At 39.9% G+C, this 23,636-nt stretch overlaps 1 protein-coding gene across 1 annotated transcript; it reads right to left on the bottom strand.

Moving 5' to 3' along the window:
• Nucleotides 1–524: 524 nt before the first annotated feature.
• AKIRIN1 (akirin 1) lies at nucleotides 525–13,193 on the bottom strand. Its single transcript, XM_036866767.1, has 5 exons — nucleotides 12,852–13,193; nucleotides 8,593–8,733; nucleotides 5,764–5,898; nucleotides 4,344–4,415; nucleotides 525–3,679 (listed from the first exon to the last, which is right to left on the bottom strand). The coding sequence occupies exons 1-5, from the start codon at nucleotides 13,069–13,071 to the stop codon at nucleotides 3,669–3,671; spliced, it is 579 nt and encodes a 192-aa protein (XP_036722662.1). The 5' UTR covers nucleotides 13,072–13,193; the 3' UTR covers nucleotides 525–3,668.
• Between the last annotated feature and the right edge of the window lie 10,443 nt (nucleotides 13,194–23,636).

Below are 23,636 nucleotides of genomic sequence, written 5' to 3'. Positions count from 1 at the left end.
AGACTACACATACTTTGAAGGCCTTTTCAAGGGAAGAACCACCAGGGCAGCACAGAAGTCACTGTTCCTTAACAGTATTTAACAAACTATCTTTAAACCCATGCTATCTTCTGATAAACATAAAATTCTCACACCCACCTTTGTAACTAAAATTTCAAAATTAAGTATGCTAAAGATAAAACTGGTCATTCTGAAGAGTATGCTCCCTGTCCTCATCCTAGAGAACCATTACTCTAAAAAGTTCATTAGCTCTTTCTGGAAGATGTTCACTTTGGCAACCAGTTTACATTTGTAAGCAGAATTTTTCATCATACCTCAACCTGAGGTGTGACTCCCCCATCCATGATGCACCAAATTTGCCTTGTTTGTGAGCTTTCTCAAGTGTCTATCAATGCTACAGTGCAGGGGCCCACACACTTTTCTATAAAGGGCCAGAGAGTATTTTCAACTCTGTGGTCCATACTGTCTCTTGCTCTGGAGTTGCAGTATGAAAGCAGCCACAGACGCAAACAAATAAGCGTGGCAGTGTTCCAATATAACTTTATTTACAAAAAATAGGCCATAGTTTGCTGATCCCTGCTGAGTAACAAAATACAGATTCACTGAAAGGCATTACTGAATTCACTTGTCATTCATCTTTTATTTTTTAGTCAAACACTTAAAATGTACAAATTCTAATAAGAGAATGTGAGATTTCATGTTAACAAGGGGCTATTCGTTCTGGAAAGTTGAGAATCACCACTGCAGAAAGAAAGGTTTTGGTCTTCAGATCTGATGAAGACCACTGTAAAGAAACCTGCTGTAACATTTTCAAGTGCATATTATATGCCCCAACCTGTGCTAAATATAAATACTTTCTTTACATGGACTATTTAGTTTAATCTATTTGAAAACAAACCCCAATGATGTACATACAATTAACCCTCATTTTACAGATAAGGAAACCGTGGCTCAGAAAGTTCAGTAGCTTGGCAAGGCTCACATAGCAAATTAGTGGCAGAGCAGACTAAACTCTAGGGCTACAAACATCCAAAGGCCATTCCTTTAGCTACTATTCTAAACAACCAATCCTCCCTGGTGGGCAGAGAAGATTCACCGTGTGTGGAAGGTTGGCCCAAGTTCATGTGTCTTCTGATGTTCTTCTTTTCCTGGGAGCTCTTGACAGTTATGACTGCCTCACAAACTTTAATCTCCCCTGTACTCCTCTGACCTAGGTATGCAGGGACACCTACTCCTTTCATTCCCCTTAAGGTGAAGACTTTACTAAAAGATAATGAATGGAATTCAAACAGAAAAAAATTTTAACTAGCTCACTAGATACAAATCTTCTGAGACCACAGGTCCTGGCCCATGCTTACGGTCTCTGTAGGTTGACTTCTTCCCTGGGCCTTGACCTATTTCCATGAGACAAAGACACTTCCCTACCTGGGAATGCCCCTACGTTCAAGCCCTAGAAATCAAGGTCTAGGAAAAAACACCTTTCACTAGTCTAAGGCTTACCTTACAGGTCCCCATTTTCTGACCTAGGAGTCACCTTTTCTCTGCATAAAACATTAAACAAACATGTCCAGTCCCTTTTGAAGAGATCCCAAAACCCAGCCATGGTGGTGTGGTCTTACTCTGTGGCCCCAAAGGGCAACCATATGATAATAAAACAGCCTAACAACACTAGGTGCAGTGAGAGAGTGTCTGTCATTTTCCTTATAGAAACCTACTCTATTTCCCACCCAGCAGCCATTTAGTAGGAATGGGGCTGACACCTGCAAAAGTGAGTGAACATATCACACTGATTCTGTAACAAGAAGACTTCAGTGAGGCAGCGTTGCCCATTCCTGGCCCATCCTTCAGGACTTTGGATGGCCCCCACAGATGCCCTGCCCTTGTTTTGGGGTGACTATCCCACTGTAAGGCCACTCGCATTACAGCCACTGCTATTCTCCTCTTCCAGGAACAAGTGACTACCCTGGAAAAAGAAGAGATGAAACACACTGCCCTTCAAATATGAAGTAAAAATAATTCTTTAATTATTAAAAGATCACTTCTGGGCTTTAAAAAGTCTTTAAATCTTAAATGTAGTGCTGAAATAGGGAAATGGTTATAGCAGCCTCACATAAATTATTTGAATTAATAAACATTATCACAGTATTAAGAAGGCAAGGTAAACAAATAGCTTAAGTATTTTATTTGTTTGCAACTAAGCTTGTTAACACTATATAATGAAAATGTACAAAGAATAATGTTGCAGTTTTTGGTTAGATTTAAGTCAAAGACATTCATTAATAAGGAATCTTCGAATGTGAATATTCCAGAAACTTCTCTAAGCCATCTGATAAGGACAACTGTCTCTGAATATTACCTTACTTTGGAAGGTACTGGCATACATTTGAATTAAACTTTTTTCAAAATAAGCCTTAATTAAAAAAACTATTCTATATTCAAACTAAAACAATTTTAATAGAACTTTCCTTTCCAGAAACAATAATAAAGGAAACAAGGCATTTTGTAAAACGTGGTCCTGAACAAGTCACAGTAAAAAATAAATGTATACTTAACTTCCACCTCCTCAAAACAGAGGCTACTTTCTGTTCCTCAGCCTTGGAAATAAGGTGAAGAACAGTCTGTAAGCAACTTCAGGCAGGGGGTTGCCAAAACAAAGCTCAAGCAATTGAACATGGACATCTCTTAAAAGAATTTGGGGGAACCTGACCAAAGGATCCAAATTCTATTTTTAATAACTGATACAAAGGTGAAGTGGCGCCTCCCAAGTAGCAGTGCCTCCGGGGCGTGGCCCAGCCCCATGCTCACCTTTGTCAAGCTCCCAAGCAAACCCTGCTGCTCCTGCTCCAGAGGAGACTCCTTTCCTTCTTAGAGGTTCAGTGTCCAGGGAGCTCCTTGTGTGAATGAGGTGAGCACAGACTCCACGTGGGTATTTTAAGGCTTGGAGTCAAAGTAATGTTCTAACACAGCTAGGCAGAGTCATGTGTCAAATGGCCTGTCTCGGGTTTGTTCTAATTCCTCACCACGCATTTGTAGACCTAGGACCACAGACCTTCGCTATGTCGTCATAATCACATCTAATGTCCATTCTAACTTATGATTCATATTCTGTGCCTGGAAACAGTCCCTGTATTTAACAATAACACCTACACAGAAAACAATCCACTGTTACAACTTATATGGTCACAAAACATTAATGATCTTCTGTAGACCAAGGAAATGTTTTTAACCATAATTGTCGTGCATCAAATTCACAGCCAGAATCCCCAAGATCAAAAAAATTTGCACAATACAAATAATAACTTAAAATACATACACACACATACACACACTCTCACACACACTTCTTACAGAACTGTGCTTGGGGAAACTCCATTTGTTGAGTGCCACTGAGGGCATATTTTGCTAAACTGCCGCTCCAGGTATTTTTGTTTGGAAAATCTATCACAGTAGGGCACAGCTGTTTATTGGATGAGCAGAAAAGAAAGATATGCTTGTGGCAACCGGAAAGTTTTAAGGTCTTTCAAGTTGTATAAAATGGACCTGCAGAAACATTTAAGTGTTCTCAGGATGCAAAGTTGGAGCTGAAATGTGATATCAAACCAGTTGCAAAAAGTGTACAGCAGCCATCTCTTGAGGTCAAACCTGGTACCCAGATATGCAAGAAAGCTTCAGGACACGTCTATAAATCAGGAATAAAAAACAAGTGAGTGTAAGAATACGAAAAATATAGTGTCATGCTTTTGAAATATTAACTAACGGTAAATGTGATAAACAGTAGAGGATATCAATCACCACTAAAGAGGTCTTAAATTCGCAAGAATTTAAGAAACCTGACTCAGATTCAGTTTACATATACAGCTATTTATAATTTATGTTTTGAGTAACGGGTAGTTGCAAGATGTTTAGAATTAAGAAATTCTGACCACACACTTGATAAACTAGCTTAAGGACTCAACTTTCATAAATAAACAATTGAAACTACCTTTCTGAGGGAAAAGCCAGGTATTAAACAAATTGGCACTGAAGTCAGACCACCTGGGGTTTTAATCCTGGCTGAACCACTAGCTGTATGAGCCTGGACAAATTATTTAAATTCTTTAAATGCTATCCTTACCTGTAAAATGGGACTAGGAATAGTTCCTCCCCAACAGGTAATTGTGGATTAAATAAACTTTGTGAGGATTTAAAGGGTTTAGCACAGTGCTGGACATATAAGTATTCTTTAAATGTTATCTATTATTTTACTTCACAGGGGCTTTCTGCTCTCAGGAGACAAGGTACTCAGTGTCAAAATCTTGCTCTTGGAAGTTGAAAAATTCAATGAAAAACTTGGCAATACTTACAGCTTGTTGGCCTTGTCCCATATCGTCGCATAATCTGATCATGTGTGAATTTCACAAAAGATTCATATTGTTCTGTGAGGGGAAAGACAGTGTATACTATCCCCAGAAACTCTCCCACAGTTTTTCAAGAATCAAGTGTCAGAATCACATCTAGCTTCCCAGTTTATATTATCCACTCTCAGGCCCTGCTTTTATAATGGTCACTCTGAGATCTGTTCCTTTCTCTTAGGTCCCAGAGCCAAATCCCTGGCTCCTAGGTTTGGTCACTGATCATTGCTAACATTTTCCTAATAATCTCACCCCTGCTGTAATTCCATCTCCTGCTGATGGCTTCCCAAGACAGACAGCTGTGCTCACTACCATAAGCCAGCAAATTTTAGTGTATCTCCTATAGGACATGAAGCTTGAAGCTCTTTTCTGCACTCTATCTTTTCTATAAATTTCAACATACACACTGAGTGATAGAGGTGGAATGGCTAGAAAGCTGAGAGAAAATTCCACATTACCTAACTGCAGACAGTTCCACAGAAGTACCTTCTGAAGGGAAACTCAGTAGAAAGACAGAAGGTAGTCTGACATCCATGAACACAGAAGTGACTTACAGCCAGCTGGTCTAAACAATTTTGGAGTGGGGGTAGAATAGGGGAATGACATACTACAGCTACTTCTTATAATACACATTGTCAGTATATTAAAGGATCAAAAAAATGTTACTATAAAGAAATTCATTTAACTCTGTTGTTAAATCAACAGTTCTCAATTTAAAGCCGACCAATTAACATTCTGTGGTGTGGGCCACCACATGAGGAAACAATACTGTTACAGGAAGAAGCTGTTGCCTAAAACCTCTCTGATCACAACATCACCCTCTTTCACTAAACAGGTACTACTTCCTATTCCTGATTTAGATCCCTTCCTTTCACAAAAGGGTCTACTGGTTGCCATCACTAATCACTCTTTGTTCTAGCCTGAGCAGTGCTTTCCAGACTTTAAAGTACCTCTAAATCACAGGATGCCTGACTTCCCACATCCACAAAGTGACTCCCACCAGGAAGTCTGAATGTGTTGACTATACTCTTCCCAACCACCTGTTGGGAGGTCAGCATGATTCCTACCACCTGTTTACCCACCAGCTTGCCCGAATAACCTACTCGATGCCTTTATTCATATGGAAAATTCTTGAAAGAAAAGCGTGGCTTATCTTGTTTCAGAAATGTAAATGAAAAGTCCTTCCATATAATGTATAAATAAAATGTTTAGAATCCAAAAGAGAGTAACCAAAGAGAGAAACTTAATACTCACAATTCATTAAACCTTCTGGTATTCAGTCTTAATGCTTTTTCTAAGTTACCACTTACTTAACTGGGATTAATCCTTACAGAACCCTATTAACAATGGCATAGCCACTGCCTCAGCCTACCTGCTAGTTTGGTATTGAGGATTTGCTCATATTCCTCCCGAATTTTATCTTCATAGTCTTTTAAGAGACGCTCACATATTATTCCAACTTGTCGGAGGGTAAAGGTGGGCTGGTCCTTCTTCATCCAGGAGGAACCTGGCCAAAAGACATATCTAGTTTACATAATACATTCTAGCTCTAGGGTTCTGAATTAGTAACTATGCAAAGAGTCCTAGGATATAAAAATTTAGAAAAATGATATTTTCCACTACTTTACATGGAATAGTTTCACAAAATTCTGACATTCATTCTACAAGGCAAGGCTGAAGGTAAATTAAGAAGTAGGAGGAAAGCATATTCAGGTGTGCTAAATGATCTGCACACAGAAAAACAGTTCTGATGCCATAGCGATCCGAGCCCATACAGAATGCTCACTTGGTAAAAGACAAGAACAAAAAGGTTAAAGCTGATATAAAGCCTCTAGTCTGAATTAGAGAAAGTAGATTCACAATATAAGAGCTACCCAGATCCTTGGAGATCATCTACACCTATGTTTAATCATGGTGGTACATTATAATTATCTGTAGAATTAACAACAACAAAAAAGATACGTATGCTGATTTAATTCTGGGGTAGGGCTTAGGCATCTTTTAAGTTCCACAGGTGATTCTGATAAGAAATGGCTGACTTGCCCAATATAAAAAACTGTTAGCTAAGTCACTGACGAATGACGGAAGGAGATGATTAGGCACTACACATCTCATCCTTGATCCCTTTTGAAACTAGGTTGAGAAAAATGAAATGTTCATGAGATTGCAGCTGGAAACCAAAATTTCCCCTGGGATGCCAGATGGAAATTGGCTTCCTGATCATGATAAAAGCAGCAGCTCTGTTGGCGGCCCAGTTCTGAGTTTTCCTCAAAGCTCAGCCTGGAATCTGTTTCTTCAGCCCTCTTAGTCTATAAACCAGTTAACGTCTTGAAACAAATCATTATTTGCTTAAACCAAAATTTCTTCTCTACAAATAAAACCTGCAAAACATCTAGTCAGTAATTATTTATAATTGTTTCGCTACCTGTAACATTTTATTACTTCAAAATGATATTACTAAAATCCAAAGAGAATATTAAGGAGAGACTTGCTAGCTACAACCACTGAAAGATCTATCACTCATGTATGGGCAAGAGCAATTAATTGGAAAGGGTGTTGTTTGAGGGTCAAGACCTTTGGGTTTTAAGAGGACAATTTTTTTTTTTTTAAATGCATTTATTTTTGGCTGCATTGGGTCTTTGTTGCTGTGCGTGGGCTTTCTCTAGTTGCGGCGAGCGGGGGCTACTCTTTGTTGCGGTGCGTGGGCTTCCCACTGTGGTGGCTTCTCGGGTTGTGGAGCACAGGCTCTAGGCGCACGGGCTTCAGTAGTTGTGGCATGCAGGCTCAGTAGTTGTGGCTCACGGGCTCTAGAGTGCAGGCTCAGTAGCTGTGGCGCAGAGGCTTAGTTGCTCCATGGCATGTGGGATCTTCCCGGACCAGGGATCAAACCCGTGTCCCCTACATTGGGAGCACGGAGTCTTATCCACTGGACTACCAGGGAAGTCCCCAAGAGGACAATTTTTAAAAAAATTATTTGAGGTGAAATTCACAGAAAACGAACCATTTTAAAACTGAACAATTCAGTGGCATTTAGTATAGTCATAATGTTGTACAACCACCACCCCTATCTAGTTTCAAAATATTTCCACCACTCCAAATAACACCCCTTACCCATTAAGCAGTTTGTCCCCATTCCCCGCTCCCCCTATCTCCTGGCCAACATCAATCTGTGTTCTGTAAGGAGACAAGTTTTGTTGGTTAGTTAGTTAGTTAGTTACTTAGCTAGTTAGTTAGTTAGTTATGGATGGATGGCTGTGTTGGGTCTTCGTTTCTGTGCGAGGGCTTTCTCTAGTTGCGGCAAGTGGGGGCCACTCTTCATCGCGGTGCGCGGGCCTCTCACTATCGCGGCCTCTCCTGTTGCGGAGCACAGGCTCCAGACGCGCAGGCTCAGTAGTTGTGGCTCACAGGCCTAGCTGCTCCGCGGCATGTGGGATCTTCCCAGGCCAGGGCTTGAACCCGTGTCCCCTGCATTGGCAGGCAGATTCTCAACCACTGCGCCACCAGGGAAGCCCAGGAGACAAGTTTTAATCAAGGTAATTTTTAATAACTCTTAGAACTGTTATAAAGTAGAATATTCTGTGTGGAAACAAGCTCCTCTACTGTTAAAGTAGGCAGAGTCCACCACCAGTGGTGATGTTTGGGCCCTGGCCTGTTGACTATTTACAGGGATATGGCAGGCAAGACTCATGGCTGAACTATGTGACCATGAAAGTTCCCTCCAACCCTGAGATTCTATTTTTGAGCCATCCTCTCTGACCACCTGTCAATGTTACAGAGCAGTGCTGTCACACAACTTTCTGCAATAACGGAAATGTTCTATAGTGCTGTCTAATACAATAGCTACACGTGACTACTAAGTACTTGAAATATGGCTACCGCAGCGAGAAACTGAATTAAAATTTTATTAAATTTTAAGTAATTGAAAATTAAACAGCTACATGTGGCTACTGGCTATGGTATTATATACTGCAGTTATAGAGAGTACTCTTGAATTGGGTGGAAGAAGTCCAATCAAATCAATCTAAGGTCTTTTGCAATTTCATGACTCCATGGTTTTAAAAGTATTTATAAGTAGTAATACAATGAATACACTTTACCAATTTTATTAGTTTAGATAAAATCAATTCTGGTTTAGGAAACCATCATTTTAATTACCACTTACAAACTCTTAAATGGATGGTGTACACTAAAACATGCTTACCTGGCGAACTAGGTGCTGTGAGTGCTGAGGAGTGAGGCTGACCTTCCGAAGTACAAGCTTCACTCTGATTAAGAACAACTTCTAAATGTCTCCACCTCTGATAACGACTATATTCTTGTTTTATGTTCTGAAAAATTTGCTCTAATAAAAAAGAAACACACTTGAGCATTCACTTTACTGTGTTACTTCTTCAAGCTTCTTGTCCCTCCTCCCATGTTATATTAACAAAAGTGTTTATACCAGATAAAGCACTCCTCCTATAATCCCCAAAGTGTTTCCTCTTGTTGCCACTATTTCAGTAATACATAGGATAGCAGCTATTTTGGCATAAACCACCCAGGTAGTTCCCTTTGCTTCTTTTCTTGTGACAATGAAGACCAGATCTGCTGTTTGCTGTAGGATTAAGTAGGACAACTTACAGCAACAAACAAACAAAACCATCCTTAGCTCCTTCACCTAATAAGAAGCTATTTTTGATCTCCTCTGAGTTGCACAACTTCACAAACAAGGGTATTAGGAACGAGTCTCTTATACCAAGGCCTTCTAACGATGAAACTCTTGTCCTGTTCGGGATTCAAGATCTTTGGGGAAGAGGAGAGCAGAAAACATTATGTTCACAGCCTGGACACTGACCAAGAGAAGACCTGAGGTTACTGCTTGGAACTGATGGTCAGAGCTTAGAAAAGAATTTTCTGATCCTATAAGAGGCAATATTTGGTAGGATTCAGATTACTATTCTGTGTCAAGGTAATCATAAACTAATTTGTTAACGCTATTAAACGGAGTCCAGGGAACACAAATCACTAACCACCTTGAAGGCCACTCCCAGAGACAACACAGAATCTGGAAAGATGTGGTTTTCAACAAGTTTTTTTGGGTTTTTTTGATAGACTATGTATTCACTTTCCAGATCATAAAGCCTCCTCATAAAAAAACAAAATCCAGGAAATTATATCACCCCCCCACTCACATTATTCTAATATTTACTTTGTTATAACAATTTTTTTTTTAATGGGGGGTAAGTGTTAATAATGCCATTTTGCTTCTTCCTACCTATGTGACTATGACCTTGGGAAATCATTCAGGATCTTTAGCCTAGTACTTCAAAACAAATGCTAAATGCCTACCCAATAAAGTTGTGAGAATCAACACCAAAGACATTAACAACGTCATAACAAGTGATGGTACAGTCCAGGGACTGACATGAACTCAAAGTAGCTCCACACGTAGCTAAACTCCAGAACTCTCAAGCCTGAACATTGGAACAATGCAGGATTAGCAAAGCTTTCCTTTCAGAATGCTATGAAGATCATATTTTAGATCCCTGAATTTATGAAGTCCTTGCTTCATCTTTAAAATGCGTTAGTCTCCAAGCACATACTTGCCAGAATCAATACAAGGATGTAAGGAACTGCAAAGACTTGAAACAAGAAAGGACAAGTATGAGGACAATGCTCATGAGAACAGAAGGTCTTTGATAAACTTCTAACTGCCTCCTGTACAGCAAAGTGAACAAATGGAAAGATACAACATTAAGGCTGGTAGAAGGACTGGGAAGTCCAAGAATCTAAAAATGGTATGCACAGGAGAAAAAGAAGTAGCTGTGACTTTCTTCCCAAGCAGGCCAAGGCATTTTTTTAAAAAAAAGAAAAATGCAAATTTCTTTTTAACAGTGGATAATAATTTAAATTCTTGCCTCCCGTTATTATTTGACGTTGTGCTTCCAGCTTATATCAGACTAAGCCCACCTTCAAAATTTTACAATGACTCCTAGTTGCTACAGACCAAATTCAAACTCTTGAACATGGCATTCCATGCCTTCCAAGACTTGGCCCCAAATTATTTTTCCAGTTCTACTACAACCGAGCTGCATTAAACTATCCTTTCCTTAACCTGTGGGTTTTCTAGCCTTTGCTCTAGCAGTTTTCCTTTGCTTGAACTGGGGCAGTCTCTCCCCCCAACATTATTCAAGACCCAGCTAAAATGCTACCTCTTTCTGGAAGTTATTCTCCAACCCTCAAGTCATGATCAATTAACTGCTTTGCATCTAGACTCCTTCCATGTTTACAAACATTTCCTGGAGGTCAGCAAACCCCTTCCATGTCTGGTATCCATCTAGCTCCTTTAAGCAATGAAAGGCTTAATTTTATAGGCTCCTTCCATAAAAAAATGCTATGATACATGTCTTTTTTTTTTTTTAAGTTTAGTAAGAACATAGTTTCTTGACTATTTCTAAAAGAACTTTTGAGTTAACAACTAGGATATTTTGATACGAAGTCACTGATTTTTAAATTCACTTTTCTATTAGTTGGCTTTATTCTTTCTTTTTGTATAGCAATTAATATTTCCTCCCCATTCTTCCTTTTTAATCCAGAAGGCATCTTTCACTTCAGCCAAAGCATCAAATTATTCAGTTTCTTTCATGACAGAACCATAACTGATCAACCTTTACAAATGAATATTTTTAATAAAATATTTTAACACAAAATGACCAAGAAATCTATGCAAAAATTAAATTTTAAGATTAAAAAAACAGCGACCCCATTACAGCACCCTGCCATATTTAGGCTTCCAAATACATTGAACAATCACTTAGTAAGCATTTGCTATGTTGTGAACTACCATAAAATTAATCTAGAGGGTAGTATTGGAAGAAATAAAACATTTACATAAATTCCATCGAGACAGATAGGGCAAGTATTAATTCTATTTTGCACAAGAGAGATCCAGAAAGATTATGTGACTATCCTTGGGTATCTGTAGGAGCAGTGGAAGAAAAAAATATCACTTCAAGAGGACATCTATGTACCCTGCTTTTGCAAACATTATTTCATTCAGTACATAAGGCTTTGAAACAATAAGTGATCAGGGAATTTAAAGTAGAATAGAGTTCCTTATGGAGCAGGGTTAGTCAGGTAATGATGGAAGACTTGAAGAAATGACTGTATTTGGATTAGCAAACAGAAGGTGAAAACATCACGATGGAAGACAGGATACAGGCACAGCCAAGTGGGTCTGGGGGAAAAGAGCAAAGGCATAGTTTGGGGAAAAAATGTATAAAAGACTGACTAAGTAAGAAATGGTTAGAGTTGATAAATCCTTTGAATGCCAGGATAAAGAAGAGATAAGGTGAACACGAGTAAGGATACAGTGCCTAGGAGAGCCTGGCTGGCAACTGCTGGGATCTTGGTGTGAGAGGATGAGGACCTCAAATCTGCATCGTGGATACACAGAGGGAGGAGAAAATAATGGCTAAAGACACTGGTAACTGAAAAGGGGCAAGAAAAGAATGATTTTAAGGCCACCTCAAGGTTTTGACAACGCTTGAGGAATAGAAAAACCCACACAAAGAAATGACTTGCCAAAGTCCAGTTTTGAGGCACCCCCCCCCCCCGCCCCGCATTTCCGGGAGCCCTTTAAAACTGCTAACTATTCACTCTGATGCACTTTCCCCTCTACTCCTGCGCAATGGTTAGGGGTTCGGGTTTTGTTTTGTTTTTTTTTTTAACTTTATTGTCACAGCAGTTCTTCTCTTTCCTTGGCCTATGTGGAATCCCTATTGAAGGAAAATCTCTCTGCTACAGATGGTTGAATTCCTGCTTCCAGAACCTCTGTATGTTTAAGGATTCTCAAATTCTAGCTAACGACCTACCGATTTCAAGCCATATATGGTACAGGACCACAGCCATACAATAAAAGAACAGGGCCAGTCTCTTAGAAACAGGTTGAAATCGGATTCCACGACTTCGACGGCGGCCTGAGGTCCCTAAAGACTTCTGGAAATCAGGTCTCCCTACAAGCCACAGCACAGTGCTGCAGAGCACGCACTCAGGCCCCCTCCCAGCAACCCGCCCCCAACCCCACACCCTCAAGGCCGGGTTCGTGAGCAGAATCCAATTTTCCATGGCCCACTGGATCTGCAGGGTGGCTCAGTGCAGGCGCGGGTGGCGGACGCAGGAAGGGCTACGGGGGCTGCGAGGGCCCCGAGCGGCCGGGGATATTCCCATCTTCCTCCTGCCCACCCCTCTAGGCTCTCCAGCTCCAAGAAAACCGAAAACCGACACTGTGGCCCCCCGACGCCTCCCGGATGTCTCCCATCCCCGGAAGCGACCGGGCCCAGCGACACCCCAGTTCCCTTTTCTCAGGGCAAAGAAGGGGTCCGCGAGTGAATTAGCCTAGCGTTCATGACCTTCCCTCCCCCACCCCCTTCAAAAAAATGCCTGGGCCTGGCTTCCTGCCAAGCCCGCAGCGTAGGTTACCCGGGGTTGGAAGGCGCCGCTCGCTGCCGGGCGGGGCGGGCTGCTGCAGAGTCGGCGGTGGGGTCTGCGTCTGAAGCAGCGGCGGCGGCTCGGCGTCCGGGGGCCTGAGGCCCGGAGTGGGGCCGGGCAGAGGGGCACAGCGCCGCCGCTTCGGGGAGCCGGGGCTCAGCAGCGCCGCCTCGAACTCCATGGGCCGCTTCAACGTCGCCCCGCACGCCATGCCGCTGAAGGGCCAGGGACCAGGAGCCGACGCGACTTTAACTGCGGCCCAACCTCCCGCTCCGCAGCGGAGCCCGCAAGCCAAGCCGGCTCCAATGGCGGCTCCAGCACCGGCAAAGGCGCTGGCCCCGCCTCCTGTGACGTCACGGGCCCTCGCCACCGCCCAGAACAGGGGGTGGAAGCCGGAAGGGCCGCTCTGGGAGGTCCGTCAGCACGTTCCGGCCCGCGGCGCCCCCTGCTGAGGAAATGGAAAGGCCTGGGCGGAGAGCTTGGTCACCAAGCAAGGTCGGGAAGGCCCCCACCCCCGCCACTGCCGCTCCCAGGGTCCCATCGTCCCCCCATCTTCCTGAGCAGGCGCGCCGGGGTGGCATCTTAGGTTTTCGCACCTGCGCGAACGGGCATGGGGGAGGGGAGAGTTGGCGGGGCTTGTCCAGAGGCCGCGGGGTTCGGTTGTCTCCCGGTACGGTAACCTCGTTCCATCCAGAACGCTCTAGTCCCTGTGATGAGAGAGGGTTATTCTAAAAGGTCTGCAGGGGCATCCCCCCGAGTCCAGGAAAGTCTTCACTTAAACATAACCCAAAGTCTGAGGGTGGACTTCAGGAAGTCCACCAACCCCATGAAATTGTGTGCAAAATAGCGTGTGTGTATGGACGTATCTTGGGATAGATGACCCATATCTTCGTCGGCTCATCACAGGGGTCTGTTAGTCCAAACAGTTAAGGAACAAACAGAAAACAACCCACTGGCTTAAATCATCCAAGAATGGTGTCAGAGGGTTAAGAACTTCAGCTGATGACTGATTTGCCAGTCTCCCTGTCTAACCTGGCAGCCCAGATGCTTCCTCAGGTCTATCCGAATTCTTCAAAGCAGTGCCAGCTATAAAGTGCTTTTGATATTCTGGAAAGATAAATAGTTAACAGGAGGGTTCTGCTTTCGGGAACCGTATGTGCATGTCTAGTACTGGGAAGTAGGTTCAATACTTTGAAGAGATCATCAAAGGGATCTGTGATCCAAAAAGGCTAAAACCTTTCTATAACTATTCCTATATATATATATATATATATATATATATATATATATATATATATATATATATATATATATATATAAATAATGGCCATGCCTCCTGGGATCTGTCCGTCTAACCACATCTCTGGGGTTTTCCAAAACAGTCCAAATTTCAGATACTCTCTTTTACTAGACCATATGCCAGATCAATGTGCCCCAGTATTTGAGTTGGAGAATATGAGCGATACTACCTCAGTCCCATTCTTTGTCCCTTTTCTGTTGCTCTTCTCTGTCCTCCCCAATTTCTCCAAATTTTATTAAGATCCAAACATAGGTTAAGTTTTCTTGCATTTATCTTTGACAAATAGCAGAAATAACTCTAAAATGACTGAGCATACCAAATGTTAAATTTATTTTATCCCATTTCTTTTCCATAAGGACATAAAGGTTTACAATAGGCAAAAACAAACAAACAAACAACACCTAGAAAAAGAACATTAGGGCCAAAGAAAAATGAGATCACAATTATCCTGGGGTTAAGCATGACTGTGACTGAATTTGATATTTTAGTTCTCAGTTTTCTGGCTGCCAGGGCAAAAATGAAAACACAGTACATGTTGAATAGATTTTGTCATCTGAAAAATCAGTTCATCAGAGGAGACAGACCGTAGATTTTTTTTCATAACACTAAATTCTAAAGGTAGTTTCTCATGTGACTTTATTAGGAACCAATAAATGATGTAATAAAGCAATTAAGAAGATTTGAACAACAAATGCGAAGGAAAAATTAAATCAATATTTCTTGTTATGTCCAATAAAAGCCAAGGACATAAAAGCAACCTAGGGATGGTTATTTTTTAAGGGGCTTGTCTAATGTGGTCCAAGCAGATTGCTTTCTTGTGGTCTGAACTGGTCCAAAGTTAGAGCTCAGAAGGTTTGAAAAGTGTGTCCCCTGGGTCATCATTCTAAATAGCATCTCTTCTAGCTAGGGTTTTGCTAAATGCTTTGACAGGATACTCTGTGATCCTTTAAAACTTTGAGAGTGCCTTATAATATTAGTGTTTTATTGGTGTCAGTCTATTTATCTCTTGTAAAAATAAAATACAGTGTGTGTGTGTGAAAGAAACAACAACAATATAACCCACCTGCAAAAAAAAAAAAAAATTAGTGTTTTAAAACAGGAAGTTATAATTTGTTTACACATCTGACTGTGCTTCAAAACTATAAATTCCTTGAGAATAATACCCAGGCCTTATTCATCTGTGTTTCCCCATGCCCAGTACAATGTTTGAATACAGGAGGGGTAGACACAGAATAAATATTGTTCGAATGAATAAATAGTTATTATTTCAAGGTTGTTCTCTGTCCCTGAAAGCTGATAGTCCACATTACTGAATGAGGGTGGATTCAGATGATTCAGAAACCAAACAAGTAGGTGGTATATCCTGTTATAAGCTGCAGTTGACAGTGGCCCAACCAGAGGGATGTCCTTGAGGGAAGCAGATGGGCTGCTCTGATAGCTTCTCAGTGTGATTTCTCCTTATGAGGTCACCACAGTCCGGGTCTGCTTTGCTTTGCGTATTCAGACACTTGACCAGTCACAGACATACACACACGTTACTAATTACCTTTCAGGTGCTGGGCACTATGCTATCATGGCTGAAGATACTATAAAAAGAGATATGGTTCCTGCCCTCCTAAGGCTTCCAGTCTATTAGAGATGGCAGACATTAATCAAATTATAATGACAACAACTGCATAATCACAAACTGTGACAAGTGCTATGAAGGAAAAGGACAGGATATTACGAGAGAGTGCAGCGGAGGTCTTAACCTGTCTTGGAGAGCAATGAAGACTTCTCTGGAGAAGTGACATTTGAGCTAGGAATTAACTAAACAAAAAGAGAATGGGAACACCCCAAGCAGAGGGGACAGCATATCCAAAGTCCAGTGATAGAAGAGATATAATGTGTTGGAAGAATCAAAAGAAGTCTCAAGTGGCTGTGGTACAGAGCGCAAATGCAGAGAGTCAGGGGAGAAAAAACTGATGCAGAAGTCTGGAGCTTGAGCATTTAATGCCTGTAGGCTTCAAGATTTTTTACCTTTATCTTAAGAGCAGTGGGAAGCCACTTCAGGGGTTAAGGTGGGAACAAAATACTTTTAAAATGATTTACATTTGAAAAGATTCCTGCCTGTTGTTTGGGGAACAGGTTGGAGGTGAGCAGGGGTAGATGGAGGATATGCATGCCTTGTAGCATTAGTTTTATAATATTACAAGGAACCTCCCACCTCCCCGCACACGCAAATCCTTTCATATCCCCACCTGGGGTGTTTCTATGATATTTCATTCACCCTGTGGATGCTCAGCAATAGGTCTGAGGCTCTGTTTACTGGTGCCAGCAATTGTCTGACCCAGGAGCATGGCTGGGCTAAAGTTGGGGCTGGGAATGCAAGGAGAGAAGGATATCATCTTCCAAAATCTTCCGGGATTCTTTGCCCAGATTTCCCAAAAGAGTTATCTATAGTGGCTATCTCCCACCCACCATCTATCAACCCACACCAGTCTGATTTCACCCCTCCCATTCCACTAAAGCACCAATGATCTCCAAGCTATGGAGGGAAGTGGACAGACATGAGGAAAGTTTAGAAGATGAAATGAACAGATCTTGGTGAGGATTAGGTGTGAAGGTAAGAGAGATGAAAGATTCAAGTGTGGTTCCTAGGCTTCTGGCTTTCTCAGCACCATTTTCTGAGAAAGATTTCATTGGACAAGAACCAGACTAGGAAGAAGCTATGAGCGTGGTTTTGGAAATGTTGAATTAGAGGTTCCTTTAAAGCACTACTTGGGATTCTCAAGTGTGGAGTGTGTAAGTGTGTATGTGTAAATCTGTGGGTCTGGAATTCAGGACAAGCATGGATTGGAGAAAAAAAATGACAGTCATTACTGTAGAAATGGTCATTGAAGTTGTAGGGGCAGCTGGGATTGTCTGGAGCAAGCATTCTTACCTTTTTTGTGTGTGCTATAAAATCCTTCTCTGAATGTTTTAAAATGTATAAAATAAAATACATATGATTACAAAGGAAATCTCATATATTTCTTTAGATTCATTTTCAGGTAGTCTATCAAGATCCACTGAATATCCGTTGGATACTGATAGACTACCTAAATATATAATATATATTCATTGGATATTAATAAACTATCTGGAACTGTATAACATTAAGGCTAAAAAAATTATTAAGATGAAATAGAAGAGGGAATTCCCTGGCGATCCAGTGGTTAGGACTCCACACTTACACTGCCGAGAGGGCCAGGTTCAATCCCTGGTCGGGGAACTAAGATCAAGGGTGGGGGAGTAAGGAGAGGAGTGGTAAAACCCATCCAAAGGTTTAATGAGGGTGGAGAATGGGGAAATAAAAGTACTCAAAAAGATCTTATCGTTTGAGGGGAAGGGAAAGAAGTAGGGGAAGAAAGCATCTCTATATGGCAAATAGTTGATATTTTCTTACATGACAGAAGAAAAATATGTGTGCATCGATAAGCATAGGGAAAGGAAAAGAAATCATAAGTAAAATGGAAAAATATAGTAGAACTCAACAAATAACAAGAAAAAGGGGGAATGAATGGTAATTTGATAAAACCAGAGGAATCAGCAAAATAAAATAAATAATAAACATCGTATCAGTTAAGTGAGTGTTATCAATTGCCATTAAGTGTAAATAAACTGAATGATCCCATTGAAAAACCGACTGTCAGACTGAGTTAAAAAACAAACACAACTGTGTACTGCATATAAGAAAAAGATTTAAAACAAAGTGATAAAGAAAAGTTGAAAATAAGGGAGTGGGCAAGACATCCCTGGTGATGTTAAGTAAAGTAGAAGAGGCAATGTTAATATCAGGAGGAATCTAAAGAAAAGCATTAAATTGGGTAATATAATGTATTAATAAAAAGAATAATTTAAGAAGTTTTAATAATCATAAATTAAACAACATGGCAACTAAATTTATAAAGCAAAAACTATTAAAAAGTCAAGGAGAACTTGATAGAAATACAATCATACTGTGATTAAACAGATTTAGTACAGAATAGGCAAAATTTAGAGGAACCGAATAATTGAATTAATGAATTTGATTTAGTAGTCATTTATGGAACCTAACATACATTGCATATAGAATATCCTTTTTTTCATATGCGCGTGAATGATTTACAAAATTAGACCATATACTTGGTTCACAAAGAAAACATTAACACATCTTTAATAAAAGTTTATAGGGCATACTCTAATCGTAATCCAATAAAATTACAAATGCATAATAAAAAGGTGATAAGAAAACCTTTGAATGCCTGGAAATTAAACAGACTTCTAGATAACAGTGAAGTCAAAGAGGACATAAAAACTAAAATTATAAACTATCTAGAAAGCAATGAAAAAGAGAACACTTCAGATTATAACACATATAACACACATATAACACAAATAACACATATAATTATAGAACACAGCAAATTCTTCCTTTTGTAGCCAGGGGAAATTTTATAACCTTACTATCTTTATTATTAAAAATGAAATACTAAAAATATACATGAACTTAAAACTCATCTTAAGAAATTAGATGGAATTCCCTGGTGGCCTAGTGGTTAGGATTACGGGCTTTCACTGCCGTGGCCTGGGTTCAATCCCTGGTCAGGGAACTGAGATCCCACAAGCCATGCAGCACTACCAAAAAAAAAAAAAAAAAACAGAAATGCAAAAAGAGAAGGAAAGCTATAATATAACAATCATCATAAAAGAAAACTAAAGGTGATTAGACATCTACCATGTAATAAAAGAATCAGAACCTGATAGTTTTCCAACTCAGTTCCATCTAACCTTTAAAGAATACACAATTCCACTGTAATTTGATCTACTAGTCCGGCCAAAATTTGGAAAGCTCCCCAATGCATTTTATAAAGCTGACATAATTTAAAAACCAAATTCTGATAAAGATAGTTCCAAAAAACAAACTATGGCCCACCTTTACTAATGAATAGAGGCAAAAATTCCAAATAAAATATTAGCAAATGAAATTTAGCACATGAGAATAATACACTGCAACCAAATTGGGTAATTTCAAATATATGAAGGTGGTTAGAATTTCAGGAAATGTATCAATGTAGTTCATAAACTTCATGAATCAAAGAAGAAAAGTCTTAAGATGATATCAGTAGATGCTGAAAGGCTTTAATAAAATTCAATAGCCATTCTTTTTTTAAAAAAATATTTATTTATTTATTTATTTATTTGGCTGCTCTGGGTCTTAGTTGCAACACACAGGATCTTCATTGAGGCATACAGGATCTTTTAGTTGTGGCATGCAGGCCCCCTTCTTTTTTTTTTTTTTTTTTTTGGCTGAGTTGGGTCTTCGTTGCTGCATGCGGGCTTTCTCTAGTTGCAGCTAACAGGGGCTACTCTTTTTTTAAAAATAAATTTATTTATTTTATTTATTTATTTTTGGCTGTGTTGGTTCTTTGTTGCTGTGCGTGGGCTTTCTCTGGTTGCAGCGAGCAGGGGCTTCTCCTGTTGCAGAGCACGGGCTCTAGGTGTGCAGGCTTCAGTAGTTGTGGCACGTGGGCTCCATAGTTGTGGCTCATGGGCTCTAGAATGCAGGCTCAATAGTTGTGGCACACAGGCATAGTTGCTCCACAGCATGTGGGATCTTCCCGGACCAGGGCTCAAACCTGTGTCCCCTGCATTGGCAGGTGGATTCTTAACCACTGCACCACCAGGGAAGCCCGAGGAGGGGCTACTCTTCATTGTGGTGTGTGGGCTTCTCATTGTGGTGGCTTCTCTTGTTGCAGAGCATGGGCTCTAGGCACGCAGGCTTCAGTACTTGTGGTGCTCGGGCTCAGTAGTTGTGGCTCATGGGCTCTAGAGCACAGGCTCAGTAGTTGTGGTGCATGGGCTTAGTTGCTCTGCAGCATGTGGGATCTTCCCAGACCAGGGATCAAACCCGTGTCCCCTGCATTGGCAGGCAGATTCTTAACCACTGTGCCACCAGGGAAGTCCTGGCATGCAGGCTCTTAGTTGCAGCATGTGGGATCTAGTTCCCTTACCAGGAATCGAACCCAGACCCTCTGCACTGGGAGTGTGGACTCTTAACCATTGGACCACAAGGGAAGTCCCTCAATAGTCATTCTTAACAAGAATGTGCAGTTTGCTCTAATCACATGCCAAAAGCAAGCTCACCTTATCAGTTAGGCACAGGCAAATTCGAGTCCTCTAATATACATGAGAACCACATTCATCTGAATAAATAAATGATAAAAAGGAAAAATTAACATTAAGAAGTGGAGATAAATTTCTTAAACACGAAAAGAAAAAAAAAAAAGTATCTTTAAGCAACGAAGAGCAGCATTCCAAATGGCAAAGTCCTGAACTATTTCAGTTAAAATATGACAGGGATGACCACAATCACCATTGTTATTAAATATTGCCTTGAAGTTACTACCATATGGATTAGAACAAGGTAATACATTGATAAAAGCATTGGGAAAGAAGAGATACTAATTTTGCTGATAACAACAATGACAAAAAAGCTACTAGAATTAGTAAGAGAATTTGGTAAGGCAGGTGGATACAAGGTAAATATTTTTTAAAAAGTAAACACCTAGAAATGGAAATGGGAAAAATTTTATTCAATAACACTATAAATACCAAGGAACAGATCAGTATTCCCTATGAACATTGATACAAAAATTCTCAACAAAATACAAGCAAACAGAATTCAGCAGCATACTAAAAACACCCATGACCCAGTGGGATTTATTCTGGAATGTAAGAATGGTTCAACATACAAAAATTGATTAATGTAATACACCACATCAACAAAATGAAGAAAAAACCCCATCATTATCTCAATTGATGCAGAAAAAGCATTTGACAAAATTCAACACCCTTTCATGATAAAAACACTCAGCACAATAGGATTAGAAGGAAATTACCTCAACACAATAAAAGCAAATATCATACTCAGTGGTGAAAGACTAAAAGCTTTTCCTCTAATATCAGGAACAAGGGAAGAATGCCTGCTTTTGCCACTTCTATTCAACATAGTACTGTAGTTCTAACCAAAGCAATTAGGCAAGAAAAAGAAATAAAGTCATCCAAATTGGAAAGGAGGAAGCAAAATTATTTGTTTGCTGGTGATATGAGCTTATATGTAGAAAACCCTAAAGACTTCGTTAGAACAATAAATGAATTTATCAAAGTAGCAGGATGCAAACTCAACACACAAAAATCATTTTCTGTACACAGTGTATAGAAAATGATTTCATAATCTCAAAAGGAAATTACAAGAACAATTCCATTTACAATAACATCCAAAAATAAAATACTTAAGAATTAATTTAACCAAGGAAGTGAAAGACTTGTACAATGAAAACTACAAAACATTGCTGAAAAAAATTAAAGAAGACATAAATTAATGAAAATATGTCACATGTTCATGGATTGGAAGACTTAATATTGTTAAAATGTCAATACTACCCAAAGCGATCTGCAGATTCAATGCAATCTCTATCAAAATCTCAATGACATTTTTTTGCCAAAATAGAAAAACGCATCCTAAAATTCATAGTGAATCTCAAGGGACTGGAATAGCCAAAAAATCTTGAAAAAGAAGAACAGACTGGAGGTTCACCCTTTCTGTTTTAAAACTTAGCTACAAAGCTACAATAATCAGAACAGTGTGTTATTGGCATAAAGACAGACATACAGACCAATGGAATAGAACAGAGAGCCCAGAAATAACCCCTCACATGTATGGTCAAATGATTTTTGACAAAGGTGCCAATGGGGAAAGAACAGTCTTTTCAACAAATGGTGCTAGGAAAACTGGATATCCACATGCAAAAGAATAAAGTTGGACCCTTACTTAACATTGTATACAAAAATTAATTCCAAATGGAGCAAGGACCTAAATGTAAGACCTAAGACAATAAAACTCTTAGAAGAAAACATAGGACAAAATCTTCATGACCTTGGATTTGGTAAGGATTTCTTAGGTATGACATCAAAGGCACTAGCAACAAAAGAAAAAATAGACAAATTGGACTTCATGAAAATTTTTAAAATTTGTGCATCAAAAGATACTATCCACAGAGTAAAAAGGCAACCCACAAATGGGAGAAAATATTTGCAAATCATATATCTGATGAGGAATCAATATCCAGTGTACACAGAAAAGTTTTAAAACTCAACAACAACAAAAAACTGATTCAAAAATGGGCAAAGGACTTGAATAGACCTTTCCCAAAGAATATATATGAATGATCAGTAAGCACATGGAAAGATGTTCAACATCACTAGTCATTAGGGAAATGCAAATTAAAACTATAATGATATAACACCTCACACTCACTAAGATGGCTACTATAAAAAAATAGAAAATAACAAATGTTGGTGAGGATGTAGGGAAATTGGAACCCTTGTGCATTATTGATGGGAATGTAAAATGGTATAGCAACTGCAGAAAACAGTATGGCACTTGCTCAAAAAGTTAAAAACAGAATTACTATATGATCTATCAATTCCACTTCTGAGTATATACTCAAAATAATCGAAAGCAGGATCTTGAAGAGACATTCATGCACCCGTATTCATAGCAGCATTATTTACAATAGCTAAAACATGGAAGCAACCCAAGTATCCACTGACTTATAAATGGATAAGCAAAATGTGGTATATACAAACAATGGAATATTTTTCGGCCTTAAAAGGGAAGGAAATTCTGCAATATGCTACAAAAACATGGATAAACCTTGAGTGAAATAAGTCAGTCACAAAAAGACAAATACTGTATGATTCCTCTTATGTGAGGTACTTAGAGTAGTTAAAATCATAGAGATGAAAAGTAGAATAGTGGTTGCCAGGGGCTGGGGGAAGGGAGGAAATGGGGAGTTATTGTTTAATGGATGTAGTTTCAGTTTTACAAGATGAAAAGATATATGGGGATGGATGGTGGTGATGGTTGCACAACAATGTGATTGTACTTAATATCACTGAACTGTACACTTAAAAATGGTTAAGATGGGCTTCCCTGGTGGCGCAGTGGTTGAGAATCTGCCTGCTAATGCGGGGGACACGGGTTCGAGCCCTGGTCTGGGAGGATCCCACATGCCGCAGAGCAACTGGGCCCGTGAGCCACAATTACTGAGCCTGCGCATCTGGAGCCTGTGCTCCGCAACAAGAGAGGCCGCGATAGTGAGAGGCCCGCGCACCGCGATGAGGAGTGGCCCCCACTTGCCGCAACTGGAGGAAGCCGTCGCACAGAAACGAAGACCCAACACAGCCAAAAATAAATAAATAAATAAATTAATTAAAAAAAAAAAAGGTTAAGATGGTAAATTTTATGTTATATGTATTTTGCCACAACAAGAAAAGGAAAAAAAGAAAAAAAAAATACCCTAGGAATAAGTTGAACAAAATCACAGGTCATATATAAAGAATATGATTAAATCTTATTGAACAACATAAAATTAGAGCTAGACAAATGGAAAGTTATGTGTTCTTGGATA

Source organism: Balaenoptera musculus, chromosome 1 (assembly GCF_009873245.2).
Source record: "Balaenoptera musculus isolate JJ_BM4_2016_0621 chromosome 1, mBalMus1.pri.v3, whole genome shotgun sequence".
NCBI lineage: Eukaryota > Metazoa > Chordata > Mammalia > Artiodactyla > Balaenopteridae > Balaenoptera > Balaenoptera musculus.
This window is presented reverse-complemented; position numbering and strand designations above follow the sequence as displayed.

What these genes read in the sequence shown, in the direction of transcription:
- AKIRIN1 (XM_036866767.1), bottom strand. Translation starts at nt 13,071, where the DNA reads ATGGCGTGCGGGGCGACGTTGAAGCGGCCCATGGAGTTCGAGGCGGCG. An exon ending in GCGGCGCCTTCCAACCCCGG is followed by an intron (nt 8,734 to 12,851) that starts GTAACCTACGCT and finishes CTTTTTTATTAG; the next exon opens with AGCAAATTTTTCAGAACATA. An exon ending in CACAGCACCTAGTTCGCCAG is followed by an intron (nt 5,899 to 8,592) that starts GTAAGCATGTTT and finishes TCTTTTGGCCAG; the next exon opens with GTTCCTCCTGGATGAAGAAG.